This window comes from Peromyscus eremicus, unplaced genomic scaffold (genome assembly GCF_949786415.1).
Source record: "Peromyscus eremicus unplaced genomic scaffold, PerEre_H2_v1 PerEre#2#unplaced_106, whole genome shotgun sequence".
Taxonomy (NCBI): domain Eukaryota; kingdom Metazoa; phylum Chordata; class Mammalia; order Rodentia; family Cricetidae; genus Peromyscus; species Peromyscus eremicus.
This window is the reverse complement of record NW_026734345.1, coordinates 31,278-55,972: the sequence shown is the minus strand read 5'-3', so window position 1 is coordinate 55,972 and position 24,695 is coordinate 31,278. Positions and strand designations below refer to the sequence as shown.

Genomic DNA, 24,695 nt, shown 5'->3' with positions numbered 1-24,695 from the left:
CACTACCAGCTTAGAGATTTTGAAGCACGACCTGATGCTCACTCTGCATTTCTTCCTCTGGCTCGTGAACATCCCCCTCCTCATGTCCAACCTCACTCACCCCAAGTGCTTTTGGAGAATGAAGCAGAATGAAGACAAGCATGGAGCGGTGGTGTCAGGTTGTGTCTTTTACCTTCTTGCAGCGCAGAACAGTGAAGTGCAGATGTACTTAAAAAGCTATTTCAGGTTTGCCCTGGATGTGATGTAAGTGTATTTGGATTTTTCATATAAATGTCATGATATATAATGCATGATAGGTGTGTGAATGGGCAGAGCAATGCTGTGATCTTCCATCCTTTTCTCCCAATCTTATTCCAAGATCTGATGCAAAATACATTTTGATTTTCAATAGTCACTGTATTCATAGTAGCAACGTGCGAGATTTTTAAATTTTATTCCAATTAGCCTCCATTTACATGGCTGAAAGCCAAGTGAAAACAACATTCTTTACTTTGTTCTACCATAGGCAGCCTTCCTTTTCACAGGTGCCATTGTGAGGTAGACAGTGGTGTCCTAAGACAGGAAACTCCAGACTACCACAATGAGCTCAGTAGTCACAAGGTGCATTCAAGTCTCTTTCCGAGTCTGCTAATGTCACATGTATCAGTGTGTGACTCCTAGTTCAGAGGCAGGATCTCTAATATTTGTGCCACTCCTCAGTGGGGAGAGTATCCATGTAGCCATTTAGTTAAGCTTTCAGATACTCTGCATGTGATCACTCCACACCTCTGCAGCTGTGAGGAGAAGGATGTATGAGATCTGTCTACTGTCAGGTACTTGGGTGTGTCCTTTGTCCTCCCTCACTTGAACACATGCACAGTCACAGGCTTTTAGGGGTTGCAAAGGTCAAGTCTGTCTCTATCTTCAAAGTCAAAAAGGAATGTCTGCATTTCAAATGTTGTATTTTCATCCAGAAAATGCTAGGATATCACTTATAGTCGTGACACCTTACTCCCCTTCTCACTTGTTAGAGCGACAGGTGCTGCCTGTTGTAGCTGTCAATGTTTGAGAACTGGGATGGAGACACTGGGTCATCTCTGCTACTGTAAATTATGTGTATGTCTGATGTGTGTGTGTCTGATGTTTTAAGTCTAAATGTTTTATTCTCTGATACTTACATATACCTCTACTCTTCTTTTTCTTGTTTCTTTTTTTGTTAAGGAATTTTTTTTCATTAATTTTACATACCAACCGTGTACTCCCTCTCTTCCCTCCTCTCACACCTACAGCTTTCTCCCCTCCCCAAACCACTATTCATTTCGTCCTCCAATAAGGTGTCCTCCATGGGGAATCATCAGAACCTGGTACATTTAGTAGAGGCAGGCCCAAGGCCCTCTCCCTGCATCAAGTCTGTAAAAGTTGTTCCATCATATATAGTGTGCTCCAAAAAGCCACCTAATGCACCAGGGATGGATCCTGATCCTACTGCCAGGGGGCCCATTAATCAGATCATTACACAACTGTCTGCCTTATGCAGAGACCCTAGTCCAGTCTCATGGAGGCTCCACAGCTGTTGGGCAAAGTTCATGAGGTCCCACTAGTTTGGTTTGGTGTTCTCTGTAGGTTTCTCTATCATGATCTTGATGCCCCTTGCTAATAGAATCTCTCTTCTCTCTCTTTGATTGAAGCCCTGGAGATTGGCCTGGTGCTTGGTTGCGGATCTCCACAAGTGCTTTCATTAGTTACTGGATGAATGCTCTATGATGACAGATAATAATATTCACTAATGTGACCACTAGGGTAAGCCAGTTCAGGCACCCTCTCCACTATTGCTAGTAGTCTAAGCTGGGGTATTCTTGTGGAACCCTGGGAACTTCCCTAGTACTCAGTTTCTAGCTATCTCCATGATGTCTCCCTTTATCATGGTATCTCTTTCATTGCTCTCCCACTCCTTCCCAATTCCAGTTCGACCATGCCGTCCTCTTATGTTCTCTCAATTAAGTTTTTAAAGGAAACATTTTCACAATATTGAGTATCCCAATATATATATATATATATATATATATATATATATATATATATATATATATATATATATATAGTGTATATATATGTGTGTGTGTGTGTGTGTGTGTGTGTGTGTGTAATATTTCCCCATCCACTAATGATATATTCAGTTTCTTCATTATTTTGAAGTTTTCATTATTGATGTCCTTCAAGTTTTTATTAAGTTTATTTTACCGTATTTCTGAGGCAATAGTGAACTCGGTTTCTTTAATTTCTTTCTCAGCAAATGTGTTCTTTGTATGTAGGGAAGCAACTGAGTTTTGTGGTAATTTTGTATTCTGTCATTTTGATGTAAATAAGTTTCTGTGGAGTGTTTAGGATCTCAAATATGGAAGCCTGTTTTTGGGTTTTTTTTTGTTCTTTGATAGGAAAAGAGGTTGAATTTTTGTCCCAAGTACTTTTTGCATCTAGCCAGATGACACTGTAATTCATTTCTTAAGCCGTTTATGCAATACATTGCATTTATAGATTTCCTTACCCTGATCCATTGTTGCATCTCTGGAAAGAAGCCTAAGATCATTGTGAATGATTTAATCTAAGGTGTTCTTTAATTGGTTTTAAAAGTACTATATTAAGAATCTACAAATAACTGGTCATGATGGAGCATGTCTGTAATCCTAGCACTCTGGAGGCAGACATAAGCAGTCTCTGGTGATTTCAAGACCAACCTTGTCTACATTGTGAATTCCAGGATAGCCAGGAAGACATAACTGACCCTGTCTCAAAAAGATATGAGTGTTTTATTAAATGATCATATGTTTTGTTTTGTATAAATCTTTTTTGGACATCAGTACGACACTGCCTTCATATCTATATTTAGAAAGTACTTCATCCATTTCTGTTTAATGGACTAATTTAATAGCTCAATAGCATTGGTGTTAGTTATTGGAAGATTTATTTGTATCTAGTAGGGACTACTACTAGTCTGGTGGGTTTTAGTTGGAAGATGATTTTTTATTACTGTTTCAATCTCAATCATTAGAATAGATTTGCTTAAGGTGTTTGCCACATCTTGGTTTAATTTTTCTAACAGATACCAGCTGTGGGATGTTCTGTATGTCAAATGTGTTTCTCTGATTGGTTACTAAATAAAAAACTGATTGACCAGTAGCCAGGCAGAAAGTATACGTGGGAGAAGCAGATAGGAAAATTCTGCAAAGTGGAAGGCTGAGGCAGAGAGACACTGCCAGCTGCCACCATAACAAGTGAGCTGTAAGGTACTGGTAAGCCATGAGCCACGTGGCAAGTTATAGATTAATAAAAATGGGTTAATTTAAGATATAAAAACAGATTATAAGAAGCCTGCCATACCCATACATTTTGTAAACAGTATAGGTCTCTGTGTGTTTACTTGGTGGGGTCTGAGTGGCTGTGTGACTGACGGATGACAGAGATTTGTCCTGACTGTGGGCCAAAAAAACTCCAGCTACAGATACCTTAAAAATGCAACAAGAATGTCATTCAAACAATTCTCAGAAATTGAAAGGAAAGTAATAGAAACAATGATATTTTAAAAACTCAGTATGTCCCTGACACCAAAACCAGATAAGGAATCATCAAAACAGAATAAAGGAAAATGCAATCATAGGCAAAGATTAGTGATGTACTTAAACCAAATATTCTCCAGAAAATACATGCAATCCAAATTCAAGTATGTATCAGCAAGATCGACTGTTGACTAGGTAGCATTATTCCAGGGTTGAAAAGATGGTTTAACACCAAAACTCAGTGAATGTCACAGATAGCTCTAATAGACAAGACAGGCATGACATGATCATCTCAACAGATGCAGAAAAGGCATCTGACAATCTACAGTATACCTAAAACTTTAGGAATAGAAGGATAAAGTCTCAATGGGATGAAGTCTGCACAGGACAAACCCATGTCAAGTATTATACCAAATGGAGGATATCTGAGAACCTTTCCTTAAAAACACCGAAGGAGGGAAGATGCTCATTCATGTATCACAAAAGTAAGTCTTGTTCATATTCTGCTAAAATAATAAGCCCAGAAAAACACTGAATGAATCAAGAAAAGAAGTCAAACATTTTCACCAATAGATAGTATGAACTTGTACAAGAGGTCGTCAACACTCCCTGAGTGTGTCTTAGACCTAAAGTATACAATCAGGAATAGAGGAGAATACAAAATCAAGATACAAAATATCATTTTTGTGTACAAGGAATGATGATACTGAGAAAGAAGTCAAGAAAGCAACCACAGTTATAATATCTTCCCACAATAAAATACCTGAGAAAAATGCAACCAAGGAACTCAAGGGTCTTCATGGTGAAGATTTTGTAACTGTAAGGAAAGAAAGAGAAGACAATGGAAAATGAAACTATCTGACATATTGATGGGTTTGCACAATCAATGTGTACATTAATACTTGATTACATTACCAAAATAATCTAAGATTCTATGCAATCTCCATCAAAATTCCATTGAAACATAACTAAAAAACACAGGCAAAAACAAAGCAAAATTTCCCATAAAAAATCAGACTCCAGATAGACCAAGCAAAGGTGAAGAAAGGAAACAATGCTGGAGTTGTCACAATGTGTGTGTCCCAGTTATAACCTAGGACAATAGTAACAGAGGACCACAGTGCTAACTCGGTATTATATAAATGTTTCAAGAAAGCAAAATGGAAAACTCATAATTCAATTCTTTGAGTATAGTCACCTGGGCTTTGACAAAGGGTTCAGCAACAACCAGTGTAGAAGATTCAGTCTCCTCAACAAATATTGGTAGGAAACTGAACATTAAGGATTAGTATCACAAATGTATAAGAACATCAAGGAAATAATAGCCAAATTAAAAATGGGGTAAAGAATTAATCAGTGGGATCTCAGAAGATTAAACACAAATGTCTGAACAACACTTAAAGAAAACATTCTTAGCCATCACAGAAATGCAAATAAATACTGCTTTGAAAATTCCTCTTACATCAGTCAGAATGGCCAAGATCAACAAAACAAATGACAGCCTATGCTGGTGAGGATTCCAGGAGTGGGGAACACTTATTGATTGCTTGTGGGGGTAAAAACATGTGCAGCCACTATGGACATCAGTGTGACAATTCCTCATGAGGTTGTGAATCTATCTCCTTCAAGATCCAGTGATATTATTTTTGGGCACATACTCAAAGTATTCTGCATCTTGCTATGCAGACACTTGTTCATCATTTTCACTCTTGTTTTATTTATAATTGTTGGAAATTGTAAGCATCCTAGAACCTCATCAACTGAGGAATGGATAATGAAATCATAGCACATTTGAACTATGCGGTATTTTTTTTCAGTTGTAATAATTTTTTCAAAAGGAATTCCGGAACAATGCCAGAGGCCCACCTATGGTGATATTTTATTTGTACTAAAATGTTATTTGTATGTTAATAAAAAAAGTTTTCCAGGCGTCAGATGTATTAGCAAGCCATAAGAAAGCCAGGCGGTGTTGGCGCATGCCTTTAATCCCAGCACTTGGTAGGCAGAGCTAGGTAAGTCTCTGTGTGTTCAGGGATAGAGCCAGCATTGGATACACACGCCTTTAATCTCAATACCAACCATAGAAGACCTGGAGGTCTGTACAGACAGGCAGTGACGAGGGGGTCATGTGGTTGGGTTTACAACCAATGAGAGGGCAGAATAGAAAGTCTATATAAAGTCTTTATCACAGAAAGTAGCTTTCTTTTGGAGAGGTAGGACCACCGCAGGAGGAAGGGTAAGGTTTTAGCTCTTAGCTCTGACCTCTTGGCTTTCTTCCTTGCATTGGTTCTGTGCTTCTTATTTAATAAGTCTGTTGGTTACATCTACACCCACTATCAGACACTGTTCTGTGTTTGGGGATTCCTACTGGAGAGAGAGAGAGAGAGAGAGAGAGAGAGAGAGAGAGAGAGAGAGAGAAAGCAAGGAGCGTAGGATCCAGAGTGATCAAAGACATCAAAAGAAAATGCACAGAAACATCTAACCTGGGATCATAGGGGCTCACAGAGACTGAACCAACAACAGGGAGCCTGCATGGTAGTGACAGTTTTGTAGCTTTGTCTTCTTGTGGGACTCCTAACAGTGCGAACAGGGCCTATCTCTGACACTTTTACTGGCATTGGGACCCTACTATTTATCCTGGGCTGCCTTAACAAGGGGAGGTGCTTAGTCTTCCTGATACTTGGTATGGCATTATTTGTTGATAAGCATTGGATGCCTGACCCTTTCTGAATAGGAAAGTAGGAGAAGTGGATGGTGGAGGGGAAGAAATGAGGAAAACCTGCCAACCAGAGGTTGAAAAGAAGTATCTCCCAACCATTGTCCTGTTCCAAAATCAAGTCCAAATGGATCAAACACTTTAGTGTAAGTCCAGAAAGCATGAATCTGATAAAGAAAACTTCTAAATATATAGACTAACTCAGGAAATAAGACCACATTTTAACAAGTGTGATTGCATAAAACTAAATTTGTTTGCATTCAAATATGTTATGAGGATGTTAAGAGGCAGCCCACACACAGAAGGAAAAATATCTACTGGCTGTACTAGACTGAAGAATATCTAGAATATAGAAAGTAGCAATAAACTGGGGCTGTAGACACGAGTCATCAGTTAAGAGCACTTGCTGATCTGTCAAAGGATCTGAGTTCAGTTTCAACCACCCATGTTGGTAGGCACCTCAAAACCACTTAAAATTCCAGCTCTGCAGGATCCAGCTTCCTCTTCTGGCCCCCAAGAAAACTGCATTCTCAAGCTTCCTACAGATACACACACATAACATTTATCAAATGTGAATCCATTACTCAAATTGCCAAGATGAAATTCTCTGTCAAAGTGGACAAGAACACATTTCTCATTTTTGTGACATCCACTCTCATCAACCATTTAGATTTTTTTCAAGCTCTCAAGCATCTCCTGTTTTTCCAACTTGACAACACAGGGGAATTTGTCAATCTATATATGAAAATGACATCAAATGCATGATAATCCTTGTATTAACTACAAAGCATTCGTCTGTAGAAACTTATCCATACTAAAACCCGTGCCTTTATTTTTAGAATACCACCTGCAAACCACCAGTTTGCTCTGCCTTTGGCTTTTGCTGTGAACGAAATCAACAGGAATCAATATCTTCTACCAAATGTGTCTCTCATATTTTACTTCTTCACAGACCTTTTTCATGATAAACAAGCATTTCAAAAGTTCATATACATTACTACAAAGAGGAATAGACCTCTTCTTAACTACATCTGTAACCATAAGACCAAATGTCGTGTAATGATTACAGGACCAATGTTAACACCATCCATGAGCCTGGCACAATTATTTGAGCTCTACAGATATCCACAGGTGAGGTTGTTTGGGTGTAAATTATGGAATCTTTCTCATTTTTTGGCTAAGCCTGATGCTGAGGAGAGCATAATGGGGAGATTGGCTTCACATTAATGTAAATCAGGTTCAAGTGTAATTAATCAGCCACTCAATGGGTCATTCCCAATTCATCATTTGATATGTAGATGAGAGTAAGAATTAGCAGTCAAGGTGATTTTCCGTGAACAAATTGTAGAAAGTTGATTTTCTGCAGGTTTCTAAAAGTGTAGTATAACTGTAGTAATAGGGAAAATTGCCCTTCTTGTCATTTCAAAGTGGTGCTTCACACACCTCAGGGCTCCCACTGAGATTTCTGACAGTCTTCTACCTCATGCTGCTCCCTGTGTTTTATGTCCTTCAGCTCACCTATGGACCTTTCCATCCTATCCTGAGTGATCGTGAACTATTTCCCAGTCTATATCAGATGGCCCCCAAGGACACAGCTCTGGCCCTGGCCATGGTCTCTTTGATGATTCGTATCAACTGGAACTGGGTTGGGCTGGCCATCTCAGATGATGACCAGGGTCTCCAATTTCTCTCAGATCTGAGAGGAGAAAGTGAAATCCAAAGAGTCTGCTTAGCCTTTGTGATGGTGATCCCAATCAACATGGACTTATACATGTCAAGAGCTGAAGTGTATAACAAGCAAATTGAGACATCATCTACAAATGTTGTTATCATTTATGGTGACACAGACGGTACTCTAGCTGTGTGCTTCAGAATGTGGGTATCACAGGGTATAAAGAGAATATGGGTCACCACCTCACAGTGGGATGTCACTACAAGTAAGAGAGACTTCACAGTTGACTCATTACATGGGGCTCTTGCTTTTGCACACCACCATGCTGAGATTTCTGGTTTTAAAAATTTTGTTCAGACATTGAACTCTTCCAAATACACAGACCTGTTCCTGGCAGGACTGGGGTGGATGTACTTTAGTTGTGAAGCCTCCACATCTAACTGTAAGACACTGGAGAACTGCTCATTCAATGCCTCACTGGAATGGTTAAAGCTACAGAGTTTTGACATGGCCTTTAGTGATGACGCTTATGATATATACAACGCTGTGTATGCTATGGCCCATGCTCTCCATAAAATGCTTCTTCAACAAGTAGAAAACCAGCCAATCAAGACTCTGAGAGAAGTGGATTCTGACTGCTCACAGGTACTGTATCTTTCAATGGATGGTACTTGGTGTCATCAATTTTATAATCTTTAAAGATTATCTCACATGCTGAAACCAATATTTGTCATGTATGTGTTGTTCACTATAAGGGATGGTGTGTATAAGTGTACACACCTGATTCTGACACCACTGTAGGCTCTGGGGACCTTCGTCATGATTCTCTGATAGCTATATTACAGGATATACTGCTGATTCAGTTCAGTATTTACTTGTGTACCTGTGTGTGAGTATATTTGTGACTGATTTTCTGTATGTTTTTGTGTTCGTTTCTGTGTACGTGTTTGTGTCTTTGTGGGTGTCTAAATGCATTTCTGTGACTCTGTATGCATGTGTATAGATGTGCTACTTTGCATGTATGAATATCTCTCTCATGTGTTTTTTCATGACTGTATATCTGAGCATATATTTATTGTGTGTGTCTCTTTGTGAATGTTTTTTTTTTATCAGTGTGTGTCTCTCTGTGTGTATTTTTTGTCTTTATGTCCCTATGTGTTTCTGTGTCTGTGTCTGTATTTGATTGCTTAGGTCTGTCTGTATGTGTTTGTTAGTGTGTATGTGTTTTAATAAGTGTGGCTCTATTATTTGTGTTCCTCTCCATGGGTATCTGTGTGGAAGTGTTTGTTGGTTTGTGTGTGTGTGTGTGTGTGTGTGTGTGTGTGTGTGTGTGTTTATGGTGCATATTTATGTTTGATGTTTGTGTGTTTGTCTCTGTTTGTGTTTGATGGTTTCCCCTGAGAGAACTAAAATTCTAGGGGCATAATTATTTTATTTATTCACATGCTTTCATTGAGTTTCTCCCTTGGGCACCTTCAATGAATTTGCCTTAGGATAAAATAAAATCATTTTCAGACTTAAAGGAATATAGAATAAAGAATAATGCCTGTCTTTCAGCTTCACCTATTTCTGAAGAAGATGCACTTTGTTAATCCTGTTGGAGATGTAATAAATATGAATCAGAAAGAAAAACTGCAAGCTGACTATGGCATTTACTACATTTCTAATTTTCCCCATGGTGTTGGACTTAAGGTGAAAATAGGAGAGTTTAAGCCATATTTTCCACATGGTCAACAGCTCCATTTATATGAAGATATGATAGAGTGGGCCACAGGAAGTAGACAGGTGGGTCTGACCAAAATGTATTGATGTACACTTCAGAGCTGTAGTCACTGTCAAGTGAGGCCATTTGGGTTTCTCTGTGACTTAGTGAAATTTGAAGGATGGTCATGTAAAGACTCAATTTTAAACTTCTAGATGATGTTTCTTCCCTTCAGATTTTAAAAATATGATTTTTTTGGTAAGTTTTTGAAAATCTAAGACAAACATATGATATATTTTTATCATATCAGAAACACTCTGATTTATAAACAAATATAAAAGTAGATATGACCAATATTTAATATTATTCCCAGTAAATTGATCAATATTCTCTTGGTTCCATTGATTGCTGCCCACTGATTTTCTTCTCTTCTGTTGAATCTCTATTCCATATGCTGGAAAGACTGAAGCTATTTGTAAGGAAAGATTTGGAACTAGGAACAGATATGCAAGTCATTAATTTATATTCTATAAATTTATTCAAGTATGTTGACTAGGAAGTCCTAAACTGCCTACTTGTCTAACAATACATTCATATTTTCATGTGCCACCTTAGATATTTTATTAATTAAAATTTGTTTTTTAGAATTTTTATGTATATGGATGTTTTGCCTGTATATATCTGTTCCATATGAGTATTAGGTATATCAGTATGCCCCGAGAGGAGTTATGATACACAGGAACTGAAGACCATTTTGAGCCTGTGTGTAGGAGTTGGGAGATTGAGCAGCAAGTGTGACAGGTTGCTGCGCCACCTCTCAAGCCCTCAATCATAATTTCTAAATGAATCCTTCATTAGAAGAGCATTGCTTTGCACCTTAATTTTTGCGTAACTATTCAAAAAAACAAATAAATGAAAAAATAAACAGAAAGATTTGTACTGTTTTTTTCTTTGGTTGGACAGGCAGTCATAATTATAATAATTTGGCTTTGAGAAAATTTGAAAATAAAATATCCCATTATGTGTCCCCAGATATATCATAGTTATTGATTCTGATTTGTCTAGTTTTATAGTATCTGAACTACATTGCCTAGTACAATATTGTTTGTTGCATTTGAAATGGGTTTACTTCCAGAAAGTGTGCAAACTTAATCTGAAGTGATATCTCAAGTTGCTATGATAGAGTTGAATCAAGAATTAATATTCTGTTTTCACAGTGATGAGAAAATTATGCTCAGAGAACAGAGCAAATGGGTTGAACTTTTAGCTACTAGCCTGTACCACTAGATCAGATGTGAGCAATGAAATCACAAGTCTGCTTCTACCAGGCCTAACTTGAATGAACATTACAAAACATCAACCAAAAGGATAGGGAGGATTAAAAACAAACCAATATGTGCCATATTCTAGATATGCAAATTGTAAGTAGAAATGAAACTTGCAAAGAGTGAGGAAGCAGGACTCCAAATGATACAATCATAGGCTTACATGACAGTGAACTCAATGACATACTAAACAAAGACTTCAAAGAATAATTATAAGAATGTTCTAGAAATCAAAGAGCATACAAATTACGTCTAAGGAAAATCCAATTAGATCACAAACACTTGCAAATAATAAAGAATTTTGTGAAGATGTGACAAATATTCAATAAAGGTACAATAACAATGAAGAATTCATACTAACATTCTGAAAATGAAAGACACAACAATTCACACAGCAAACTGTATAAAACATGTTACTAAGAGAATATCTCAAGTGGAACAGGCTATTGAGACTTGAAAGAAGACAGATGAATTATAATTCAAACTATGACAAAGATAAAACAATAAGGAAGGATGAAGAAAACACAAGAGATTTAGGGGACATCAATAAAGGACCAAATTAAGAAAGCACAGGCACAAGAGGAGGACAACATGTGAAAGGACCAAAGGTATTTCTAATAAAATGACAGCCAAAATTTTACCAAATGCTGGGGAAATATGGCCATCCAGATACAGGAGGCAGTCAGAGTGCCCAACAGACAGGTTCAGAAAAGGACCTGCCTTTTTAGAATATTCCTTAAAATCTCCATTATGCAGAATACAGAAGAATTTTAGGTTAAAATACAGAAGGTCAAAATCATTGAAATCCTCATCATAATCACAGTAGCTTTAATCATAGACACTTTAAAATGAGGGAGTATCAATTATGTGTTTCAAACAGAGACAAAATTTACAACTTCAATTATTATACCCAACAAAGCTATCCTTCATAATTTCAGGAAGATAGAAAAACTTGTAATGGTGAACACAACTTGCAGGAATATTTAGCTACTGGAACATCATTAAGGAAGACAATTCCACAGTGTCTTTACACATTACATACTCCTTTACAATGAATATTAAGTTAATCAGTAGATGTCACAGGAATGTGTAGACTACACTAGATCACTAGACAGAAGAGCATAGGTTTGAAATTCATTAAAACTTACAAAAACACAAATTGAAAATAATATCAAACAACTTTCATTAATAACTGAATTTGAAGAATCCCACTCTCTAATCAAAGGACACAGACAAGGAAATTTAAAAAACAAACAAACAAACAATATTGTCTTGCTAGTGCACTCATAAAAAAGAATAGAGTCTCTGCAGTACAGGAAAAAGACCATTCCAGGTGCAGTGAAATACAAAGAAGAAAATTGTAGTCCAATCAACGAACATGGGTGGAGAAATTCTCAAGTAAATACTAGGAAACAGGTCTCAAAAGCACATCAGAAAGATCAATCCCTACACACAAGGTGACTATATTACAGGGATGTAAGGCTGGTTCAACATATGCAGATCAATCAGTTATAATATGTCACATAAATATATGCTAGGACAGAAATTATATGCTCTTTGAAAAAGATACAGAAAAGGTCTTAAGTGATGTCCAGCATCCCTTCAGAGAAAGCAAACAAAGAAACATAAAAAAACACATTTGAAAAATAGAAAGGACATTTTTTTGGCAAAATAAGTTTTTTATAAAACAGAACATAGAAAACATTGTACTACGTGGAGAGAAACTTAAAGCATTTCCACTAAATTCAGAAATGGAATCAAGTGTGGTGGTGTTTCTCAGAATTAATGAAAAACTAAAAATTTGGTCAACAATATGACCAAAGACCAATTAGACAGAGACAACTTCTGAATTAAGTCTCTCTTTTTTGTTGTAGCTCTGCTTTGTGTCATGTTGACAAAACTAAGCTACACAATGGGTGGGTGGGTTGTTCAGTTCAGGCATTCCAGTGGTGATACAACATATACTCCTAGATCTTCCTGAACTTTTAGTAGTTCAGATGCACCTCAACACTTCATCAATTTGTTCTCACTTATTCATGTGTGGACTTGTACAATGTACTGAAAGAAATGTGTTCACTCAGGTCATGTGTAGAAAGAAAACTTGTTAACTTCTCAACATGATGAGATGCTATAACTATTGAAGGAGTAGTCAAACTCCTGGCACAGCATCTGTCTGCTTTTCCTCAGATGCCCTCTGCTGTATGCAGTGCTGATTGTCCCCCTGGATTCAGAAAAATCCATCAAGAAAGAATGGCAGCCTGCTGTTTTGATTGCACCCCTTGCCCAGCAAATGAGATTTCCAATGAGACAGGTAAGTGTTGACTGCAGGGAGAAATCCTTCAGATTGACTGTCTTCTGCTATCCACACTGCACTTTCGAAGGGGCCTGGAAGGGTGCTGCACTGCTGTGTGATATTCACAAGAGAAGACTGCTCGAACATAGGTTTAGGCCAAATAATGTCTTCATTAGCTGGATGTCATGTACAGTTGATGTTCAGGACCCCAGTGTAGCACTGAGCCTTTCTCAGGGTGAGATTTGAAGCAAAAGAACCATGTTCTGAGTTGACATACTTCAGTTACCAAGAACAGTGAGCCAAAAGCAGATCTACAGAAGCTAAAAAAACAAGATTAGTACATTTTGAGACTTTCCCAGAACTATAAGGCGTATGATGGATTAGGCCTTTGCTTCAGATTGGCAGGTGGTGCTGGTAGGTGGTGAGTTTTATAGTCTGAGTGGTACTTCTAACATGGAGTCAGTTGAGCTAGGGAGGGTCTGGGGACCTACTAAGTTCTGTGGCTCTTTTGCAGCACAAATAAAATCTATTCCTTTCTTAATTTTGTTTTTACAAGTATGTGATCAATAATCATGTCCTCATAAAGAAAAACCTGTGCCTCCACATAAATCTTTGACTCATTGTAAAATCATTGTTGTTAGCGTTTTGTAAAAGAAAGTGTTTTGAAAAATCAAACATCCCAGTGATGTAATTCTACACTTTATCTTTCCCAATGATTATATCCCTGTAAAGGTACATGTAGATTAGATTTTAGTCATGAGTCTTTCTAAATATTTGGTTATTCATTTATCCTCCTTGAATGTATGTATGTATTTCTGTGTGAGTTGATTTGCAGGAGATTGTGGAGGCCAAAACAGTGCATACAAGCCCCTGGACCTTGAGTTACAGACAGGTAAAAGCTTCCACATGGATGCAGAGTCCAAACCCTTGTTCTCTGCAAGCTGTAAGCACTCTAACTGTTGAGTCATCTCCTGACACTGAAGTCATGAATCCTACACAACTTGTTCTTGCCACTGCCCACAACATTGCTGACAAAGAGAGATATTGTGTCACTGTGTGTTGGGATGGTAAATAAGTATTGTGTGGTGGTTGGGCATGCTCTTTATACAGCATTTGATGAATGGCTAGTATTTTGTGTTGTCACTTAGCTGACAGGAGAGTGGGGAAGATAGCATGATGATGTGAATTCAGGGTGGTACCATAAGGCTGCAAAAAGGAAACTCTGGGATGATGCAAGTGCTGTTACTTCCATGTGAGGGAGGTTTTAAGAGAGTTTTGAGACTGATGCCATTGTAGGTTGTGGTGACTAAAGATTAGTACTTGTGGGCAAAATTACTAGATAAAGCTATAGTGAGACAGCTCTATGCCATGCATTTTCTAGTTTTCCTTTTTACAAGGTCAATATGATTTCATATCAAAAAAGAGGGGAAAAGTGTGAACACTTGATGTTGAGAAAGACAGGTTTCCTACTAAAGACTTTTGTACACAGTAGTAATGAATAATGTCACAATATAATAAACAAAATAGCTTTGTAGTGAAGAGAAACAGCCACAGTTATTCCAATTATAGTGTGGCATACATAATCCATATAAGTCAACTGGTTATTAATTTGGAGATGGCCGAATTCAAAGGTGAGGCCAGAATTGTTTTTGACTTTTATTGCCAGTCATTGTCTATAATGCAAAGAACAATTAAAAAAGACCTTTATGGCGTTGGAGAGGTCTTTCAGCGGTTAAGAGCATGGGCTGCTCTTCCAGAGGTCCTGAGTTCAATTCAGAGAACTACATGGTGGCACACATCTATCTGTAATAAGAATTGGTGCCCTCTTCTAGTTTGTAGGTATACATGCAGGCAGAGCACTGTATACATAATATATAACTAAATCTTTAAAAAAAGGTATTTAGGGTCGGTGAGAAGAGTTAGCATGTAAATCTCTTGCCACAATTCTGATGACCTGAATTCATCTTTGGAAGCCCATTGAAATGAGATGGAGCCAACTCCTACACGATGCCCTCTTGACACTTTGTACTGTATATACACACACACACAAAAAAAAAAATCACACACATATTTGTAAAAAATAAACAGAATGTAATAAAATTGATTTAAGGTAATAACTATTAAGGGCATTTATAATAATAAATACCAACAAAAATAAACAAAAACTTTATGTTTATATATATATTTGAATTAGGCATATGCAGAGAGTAGTAAGTCGATGCAGGGCCAGGTCCATGTGATGGCCACTGGAGGCATCTGATGCCCTTTGTACCAGAGTAACAGGCACTTCACATGTTCTGGGAACTGGACTTAGGCCCCCTGTAAGAGCAGATCATGTTCTTAACACATAGCCATCTTTCCAGCCCCTTAAAGAACAACAAACAAAAAATGTAATCATAGCTGGCCATAAATGCTAGGTTGGTTTTGTTCATGGAATGACTTAAAATCCTGGAAGCACTTTATTGTTCTCCTTTATTATCCACAATTTAGCACAATTACAATCATATTTCCCTTGCTTGCTGTGGTGGAAATTACAACTTATGAATGGGGTATTATTGTTCAATTCAATTATTCTGTGTTACCACTCTCACTTGAGAGTTCTCATGTTGTCTTGTTCATGATGTTTTACCAACAACTACTTCACCATTGAGTACATTAGTAGAACCTCGGTTGGTTGGAGTCCACAGAGGTTTCCTAGTGATATCTGTGCTTGCTTTCCCAGTAGGGCTGCATAAGAGGATGATTGGACATCAGGCCTGGGTACTAGGTGTTTGGTAGTGTCTACATTTAGTTGTATCTACTAAGGCGGATGTCTTTTGCCTCCCCCCTTGGCATTGATAAAAAAAGCCCTTTGGAATAATGTTCTGGGCTGGTGGATTAAGATCTAGGCCTCTCTGAGGCTATCCTGTGTTCCTCTCTCTCTCTCTCTCTCTCTCTCTCTCTCTCTCTCTCTCTCTCTCTCTCCCCTCTATATTTCTATCTAAATCTCTTATCCCTCACTCCCCAAGAATACCCATGGGGAAAATGTTTGGGCAGGTCCCTGTTGGTGAAATTATTAAGGCCACTCCACGTAGTTAAAAGGAGATTTATTTAATGGCGTAACTTACAAATTAAGGGATAGGTAGGTCGCGGGGTCTGGGGAAGGTGTATCACAGTCCAGCGGTGTTCTCTGGAGCTCTCCTCTGTCTACCTCCACCATCCAGCGTCCTGGAACCAAGAGAGCGTTCGCCGATCCGGATCTCGGGTTCCCCGGCGCCTCCCTTGGCCCCGCCTTGTAGGCGTGACAGTTGCCGAAGTCTCAATGGGGGTTGGAACTTCCAGAACAAAGCTGGAATGGCTACCCACTACATCTCCCCCTTTTTGTCTAAATAAGAAGGTTCTAACCTAATACAATACTATATACAAAGGAATGGTTATCAAATATTGTCCAGGAATAATGAGGGATAATGACCTAGAGAGGATGGAACTACAACCAATGCAAACAATATCAAGCAAGAAACACATATTAAAATCCAGAGAAGTATAGAGCATAGATAAATGGCATGTTACAAAGATCATTCCAAAAGGTGTCCTACCCTAAAGAACCTGAATCTAATACTTAATATGTTCTATCTACTAAGTTGTAACTATAACTGCTAGTCTTCAATCCCATCAAAGACCTGAGAAGGAATATAATGGTACCTGAGAAATGGTAGATGGATGCAAGCAACTTTCGGGAATCTTGCGAGAGTAGACCGAGTCAGCTGGCAGCCTGGACAATCACCTAATGTTTCTCAGCATTGTTGGTGCATTCAAATTGGCTACAGGCCTAAAGTATCTGACAGACCATTTTCAGAAGCAGGAATTCTGAAAGACCATCTTACCCTGTCTTGGCAGAGTACAGTGGTCGCTTTCCTTGTGTCCCGCTTGTCCAGAAAGGATAGCATTGCATTTGTACTGTCAGCTGTCGAGGCAAGGGCAGTTCTTTGCCCAGTAGGCCATTTTGTGCCAAGAAGACAAACTTCCAAATGGAAATGTCTAGAAGCCCAACATTCTCTCGGGATCAAATTGGTGCAGCCAGGAGCAATTGTGTCTCGCATCAACAGAATTCTAAGTTATTTAAATGCCATATTCTCTAGGTCTATGAAGTGTTTGAAGATTACCTGTCCATCTGACCTATGTATCTGTAAATCTGTATAACCTGACTAACGTAACTATAGAGATGACAAGCATAGGTGACTATAAATCTACAAGTCTTATCTACTGAAATAACCTAAGGACTAAGGCTTCACGTAAACAAGGTAGACAGTCTATAAGCAAGTGTATGGTAAAGAACGATGACTTCAAAGTTGTGACAATACACAAGATGTTATAACAGAGGTAGGAGTGTATAGTGTGATATACAATATGACAATAATCTTAAATATATATCAATATTTATAACAGAGGTAGGAGTATGTAGTGGGATATGCAATATGACAATAATCTTAAATATATATCAATATACCGAATATCCTAAACAGAAGTAGAACATACATAAAGTATGACAGATATAAATTTACATTTGTATCAATATACAAACATTTCAAATAAGAGTAGAAATATATGTACATTATACCAAGTATAGTTCTGTATTTGTATCAATATACAAATTATCTTAAACAGGAATATAAAAATAGTTTACATTTGTATCAACATATAAGAATCCATAACAGTGCAAATTACAGTGCAAATTATTTAAGGCTGCTATTTTACTAAATTTGTTTACTAGTATACACAATAATCTACCATAATGTCTTATACGTATCCATTCCATTTCTTCTTTTCCTTTTTTTTTTTTTTTTTTTTTTTTTTTTTTTGGGAGTACTGAGTTTAATATTTCCTTCCACCCCCAACCCTGTAACCATCATCCATAACCCTGAGAATTATGAAACGTAAGGGAGAAGGGGCGTCGTTTTCTTAGAATTGCTTCCTGCTGTTTAGGGGGTGATGTTATCTCTGTTGGGTACTGTGAGAAAGCGCAGATAGTTAAATTTCAGTTAGACTAACTGTAGGTTCTGCAGCAAGTCTTAGAGTAATGGGTAAGATTGTCTGAAATTCTGGTAAGAAGTGTAGTATGATGATGATTACCATGGCATCATTCTGGATTGGGTAGAGTTGTTGTTGGGGCCCCATCTTCCTTCTGGAGACTTCTGAGATTGCTATTAGAAAAACTTATTTGTTATCAAAATGGAAGATTTGGATTTAAAGAGGACATAGCATGTAAGAAAGGATTCTGAGAAATTAAGAGTAAGCATGGAGAGAATTAGAATCTAGAAGACAATGGTCCCTTTTTATTGGTTTCCTTCTGTCCCACACCAGAGGGCTCTTCTGATATGGTACTGAAGAATCTCTCAAACTTCTCTTTTAGCAATGTGCTTGGGTTTAGAGAAGGAGTGAGCCAATTCCATCTCTAAAGCCAGCTTGGCTTATAATTGAATTGGGACCACAACTTTTCTATATTAATAGAGAGATAGATGTTAGACAGTGAGATTTTACCGTGTGTAGATTGGTACCAATAGATTCTTTCTTTCTGCTGTAAACATCCGGATATCCAAGGCCTTATGATTTTTGGAAGATGGGTATTTCCATTATCCTGGAAAGACAAAAACAGAACCCTACCCCAACCTTGATTGTTAAATTTTTCTTACAACTTGTAGAGATGTCACATTGGTGGATGATCTTTTACTTCACCTCATCAAGGGGTTTTTCCTGTTCAAATCGAATTTTTATTAATTTTGTTGGTATCCATAGCTTTTCTTCTCCTGCAGAAACAAAGGCAAAACCCCTTCCCCAACGTAGAACATATCCAGGTTTCCATTCTGAGGTCAGCACATCCTTGAAATAAACCGGTTGGTTTAGCTCGGGAGTTTTGTCTGTCGTCCAATGTCTCTCTGCAGCTGTTGTTCCTTTCTCATCAGCATTGAGAAAATTCAAGGTTAATAAAGCACTATGCAATCTATTTCTAGGAGTCATTGTTACCTGTTGCTGTTTATTTAGCATATCCTTTAAAGTTCGATTGGATCTTTCTATGACTGCTTGGCCTGTGGGATTGTGTGGTATACCTGTAACATGCTTTATATTGTAATAAGCAAAGAATTGTCTCATTTTATTGGAGACATACGCTGGAGCATTGTCTGTCTTAATTTGTACAGGTATCCCCATGATGGCCATAACTTCTAATAGGTGTGTAATCACAGAATCAGCCTTTTCAGAACTCATAGGAGTTGCCCATTGAAATCCTGAATAGGTGTCAATGGTATTATGTACATACTTTAATCTTCCAAATTCTGCAAAATGAAACACATCCATCTGCCAAATTTCATTTCTTTGTATACCTTTTGGATTGCTCCCTGCAGGTAATGGAAGTTGGTTATAGATGGAACAAGTAGGACATTTTTTCACAATATCCTTAGCCTGTTGCCAAGTGATGGAGAAATCCTTCTTCAAACCTTTGCTATTTACATGGTATTTCTTATGAAATTCTGAAGCTTCTGGCACATTACCTATTAGTAACTGATCAATCTCATCATTACCTTGTGCTAGAAGTCCTGGCAGACCTGTATGGGATCTGATATGTGTTATATATATATATATATATAGGATGTTCCCTTTTTCTGATGATTTCCTGCAATTGTATGAATAATGAAGTTAATTCTGTATTATCAGGAATAAATTCAGCAGTTTCAATATGTAAAACAACTCTCTCTGCATATTGAGAGTCAGTGACTATATTGAGGGGTTCTGTGAAGTCCATCAGTACCATAAGAATGGCATACAATTCTGCCTTTTGTACAGAGCTGTATGGACTTTGTACCACTTTACTTAAGTCTCCTGATTTATATCCTGCTTTCCCTGATTTATTTGCATCAGTATAGAATGTGAGGACTCCAGAAATTGACTTTTGTCGTACAATGTGAGGAAGGACCCATTCGGTCTTCTTTATGAATTCTATTCTCTTGCTTTTGGGATAGTGGTTGTTAATCTCTCTCAAAAAGTTACTGCAGGCTCTCTGCCAGTATTCATTATCTTTCCATAGTGATGAAATTTCTTCATTAGTTAAAGGTACTACAATTTCTGCTGGGTCCATTCCTGTCAACTGGTGAAGTCTTAGTTTACCTTTTTGAATCAAATCAGAGATCTTTTCTACATAAGTCTTTAATTTCTTATTTGGTTTACATGGTAGGAATATCCATTCCAATATAATATTTTCCCTCTGCATCAAAATACCTGTTGGGGAATGTCTGGAGAGAAATATGACAAGAATGCATTTAAGTTCTGGATCCACACGATCTACATGTGCTTCTCGAATTGTCTTTTCTACTAGAGCCAATTCCTTCTCAGTTTCGGCTGATAATTCTCTTGGACTATTTAATTCTTTGTCCCCTTCTAGAGTATTAGCCAAATTTTGTAGTCCATCTTTGGGTATTCCCATGATACCCAGTAAGTTGGAAATGCTTCCTAATAACTTTTGAAAATCATTAAGAGTCTTCAATCGATCTCTCCTTAGCTGTACCTTTTGGGGTCTAATTTTTTGTAGCTCTATCTTATATCCTAAGTAGTTAATAGAATCTCCTCTTTGTATTTTTTCAGGAGCAATTTGCAGTCCCCAGTGAGGCAAAACTTTTTTTACTTCTTCAAACATGCTTTCTAATGTATCTAACTTTGGATCAGCTAATAGGATATCATCCATATAGTGATAAATTATGGACCGTGGAAACTTTACACGAATTATCTCCAATGGTTTCTGCACAAAGTATTGGCACAAAGTAGGGCTGTTTAACATTCCCTGTGGGAGGACCTTCCATTGATATCTCTTGACTGGCTGAGAATTGTTATAATTAGGTACTGTGAAGGCAAATTTTTCTCTATCATTTTCTTGTAAGGGTATGGTAAAGAAACAGTCTTTTAAGTCAATAACTATTACAGGCCATTCTTTAGGTAGCAGAGAGGGCAAGGGCATCCCAGTCTGTAGGGAGCCCATTGGCTAGCTCAGTCGGTAGAGCATGAGACTCTTAATCTCAGGGTCGTGGGTTCGTGCCCCACTTTGGGCGCCAGATATTGGTGAAATTATTAAGGCCACTCCACGTAGTTAAAAGGAGATTTATTTAATGGCGTAACTTACAAATTAAGGGATAGGTAGGTCGCGGGGTCTGGGGAAGGTGTATCACAGTCCAGCGGTGTTCTCTGGAGCTCTCCTCTGTCTACCTCCACCATCCAGCGTCCTGGAACCAAGAGAGCGTTCGCCGATCCGGATCTCGGGTTCCCCGGCGCCTCCCTTGGCCCCGCCTTGTAGGCGTGACAGTTGCCGAAGTCTCAATGGGGGTTGGAACTTCCAGAACAAAGCTGGAATGGCTACCCACTACAGGTCCCCACACAGATTTCATATAGAAGGAAATTAGGGAAGGAAGTAAGTGTTCTGTGCTCACAAAGGTGATTATATAAGATATAAGACTTCTGGGTGCTATGTGTGTATAGCGTTTTCTACCTTAACAGCAGGGTTATTTCATATTATACATTGCTGGGTATCCCTATTTCCTGATGAGGATACAAGTAAGGGCATTATATTTTATTAATTTTTCTTGAGAATTTCATACATCATTATAAAACCTCCCTCTCTCCCCATTCTCTTTTCAACATATCCCATGCAAGAAAATATCTCAAACTCATGAGCTCTTTTTCATTTATTATTTTCAAACACTCTTTTTCATTTACTGCTTTCTCATACATATGCACTTGCACACACACACACACACACACACACACACACTAGATTTTACTTGTTGTTGCTCGGCTACTCATGTGTTTGGTGATGATAATATGGGAATAAAAAAAGCTATAAGAAGTTTGATCCTGGATAAGACCAAGTCTCCATCTCTCAGGAGAGCATCAATTCTAATTCAGACAGAAAGATTCATGTTATGGTGATCTGCGTTTGTCCTTGTAGAAGATAGGCATTATGAAATGGAAGCATTGCTCTTCAGAAAAGTATCAATTACATCTTTATCAGTAAAGTATGTGGATGTTGTAAAGTTCCCAAAATACACTGGCATGACCTGTTCATAAGAAATGCTGAAGTTGCACTAACAATACTTTTGCTTTCTGCATCAGATATGGATCAATGTATGAAGTGTCCAGAGGACCAGTATGCCAATGCAGAGCAGAACCACTGCCTGTACAAAGATGTGACCTTTCTGGCCTTTGATGACCCCTTGGGGATGACTCTGTCCTGTATGACCTTGTGTTTATCTGCATTCACAGTTCTGGTTCTTGGGATCTTTGTGAAGCACCAAGACACTCCCATTGTGAAGGCCAATAACCTCACTCTCAGCTACATCCTGCTCATCTCTCTTATCTTCTGTTTCCTCTGTTCCTTGCTCTTCATTGGCCATCCCAACTCAGTCACTTGCATCCTGCAGCAAATAACATATGGAATTTTATTCACTGTGGCTGTTTCCACTGTGTTGGCCAAGACAATTACTGTGGTTTTGGCTTTCAAAGTCACTACTCCTGGAAGAAGGATAAAGTGGCTCCTGGTATCAGGGGTACCTAACTACATCATTCCCATCTGCACCACCATCCAAATTATTCTCTGTGCAACCTGGCTGGGAACATCTCCTCCCTCTGTTGACATTGATGCACACTCTGAGCATGGCCACATCATCATTGTGTGCAAAAAGGGCTCAGTAACTGCTTTCTACTCTGTCTTAGGATACCTGGGCTCTCTGGCCCTAGGGAGCTTCACTGTGGCTTTCTTGGCCAGGAATCTCCCTGACACATTCAATGAAGCCAAATTCTTGACATTCAGCATGCTGTTGTTCTGCAGTGTCTGGGTCACTTTTCTCCCTGTCTACCACAGTACCAAAGGCAAGGTCATGGTGGCTGTGGAGGTCTTCTCTATTTTAGCCTCCAGTACAGGCTTGTTGGGATGTGTCTTTGTTCCCAAGTGCTATATCATTTTGTTAAGACCAGAGAGAAATACTCTTCAAAAGTTAAGGGAGAGATCATCTTCCAGAACTCACATTTCATAAATTTTAAATGACACATGTAATGTTGGTACAGAGCAACCTATTAGGATACGATGAAAGATTATTCATTAGCTAGTGACTCTCACTGTTTCTTTTAATGATGTTGTTTATCAGTGTCATGTATACTATTTTTATCTACATTGTTTCCCACAATCTTCCACTTAGCCACCTATTTTTACAAGACATGGCTGTTCTACATTAGTGCATAGAGGTAATGTTCTATTTGTCTCGTATGTACTATAAGATTTAAATAAAATCTGAGGCTTCTTTTTGATATCTTAGTGAATGTAAGACTTTGATATCACATGAATATGGAAAGAATCTGTAGGAAGTTTGTGTACTCATGTTTGCAGATGAAGGCAAAACAATGCTAGCCCTTATAGGGGGAAGACTAGAGAATCCTGATGCATCCTGGGAGTTAGAGGAGTAGAACTACTCATGAGATAGAAGGATGTTTTGATAAACAGATATTGCGGAATGTTGCAGAAGCCTGAGAGATGTCTCAGCAGACAAAATTGTGTGCTCCTCTTGCATAACCTCTGAGTTCAATACACAGCCCTCATAAAATGTAGTTCACACCACTTGTAATGGTAGCTCCAAGGGATTAATGCCCTCTTAGGGCCTCCAAGGACTCTTATACACACATGCACATAACAAAACACTCAAACACACACACACACACACACACACACACACACACACACTTTCACACACATCTGAATCCAACACCTTTCTGTCTCTCACTAGAAAGCAACGAGGTTCCTATTGGATAATAGTAATATAAAATACATGAAAAGAAAATATACTAAGATAAAATAAAAAATAACACATTAAATTGAACAAAAAAAATAAAGAGAAGGAAAGAGGCGAAGAAAACTCAGATGAATCAGAGACCCACATGGCTGCACACTCGATGCCACCAAAACATAAAGTGGTAGCCATTGCACATACTCAAAGAACCCATAGGGTAAAATGAGAGAAGAAAAAAATAAGAAGACAAGACAAAACAACAAAAACAAGATAAAAACAACGAAGAAACAAACAAAAAAGTAAAACTCCCTGACATGGTATTGTGAGACAAGAAACATCCAAAGATGCCATGAGTTCATTTTCTGTTGTCATCTACTGTTGAACATGCATTTTACTCTTCAAAGTAGTTGGTTTCCCCATTGAGACTCCCTTGAAGGAAACTAAGCTTTCATTAGCAGCTGGCTATCAACTGGATATTGCTTCTGAGTTAGGAATGAGACATATGTCCACTTCTCCTTTCAGCTCAAGTACCCTGCACTTGATAATGTTTTGTCAATCTGACACAAGCTAAAGTCATCTGAGAGGAGGGAACCTCAATTAAGAAAATGTTTTTAAGATGTCAGTGGTGGTGCACACGTTTAATCCCAGCCCTTGGGAG

The 24,695-nt window shown here is 38.2% G+C and overlaps 1 protein-coding gene across 3 annotated transcripts; it reads left to right on the top strand.

Moving 5' to 3' along the window:
* On the top strand, positions 1-23,290 carry LOC131901539 (vomeronasal type-2 receptor 116-like). Of its 3 annotated transcripts, XM_059252654.1 has the most exons (8): positions 1-191; positions 6,324-6,352; positions 6,785-6,806; positions 7,100-7,380; positions 7,763-8,566; positions 9,479-9,706; positions 13,136-13,259; positions 22,371-23,290. In XM_059252654.1, exons 1-8 carry the CDS (start codon positions 35-37, stop codon positions 23,288-23,290), a joined length of 2,565 nt encoding a protein of 854 aa, XP_059108637.1. In that variant the 5' UTR covers positions 1-34. The 3 variants fall into 3 exon arrangements, with proteins under 3 accessions (XP_059108637.1, XP_059108639.1, XP_059108638.1); XM_059252656.1 differs by lacking the exons at positions 1-191; positions 6,324-6,352; positions 6,785-6,806 and having other exon boundaries at positions 7,060-7,378; positions 7,752-8,566; XM_059252655.1 differs by lacking the exons at positions 1-191; positions 6,324-6,352; positions 6,785-6,806 and having other exon boundaries at positions 7,060-7,382; positions 7,753-8,566.
* The last annotated feature ends 1,405 nt before the right edge of the window (positions 23,291-24,695 follow it).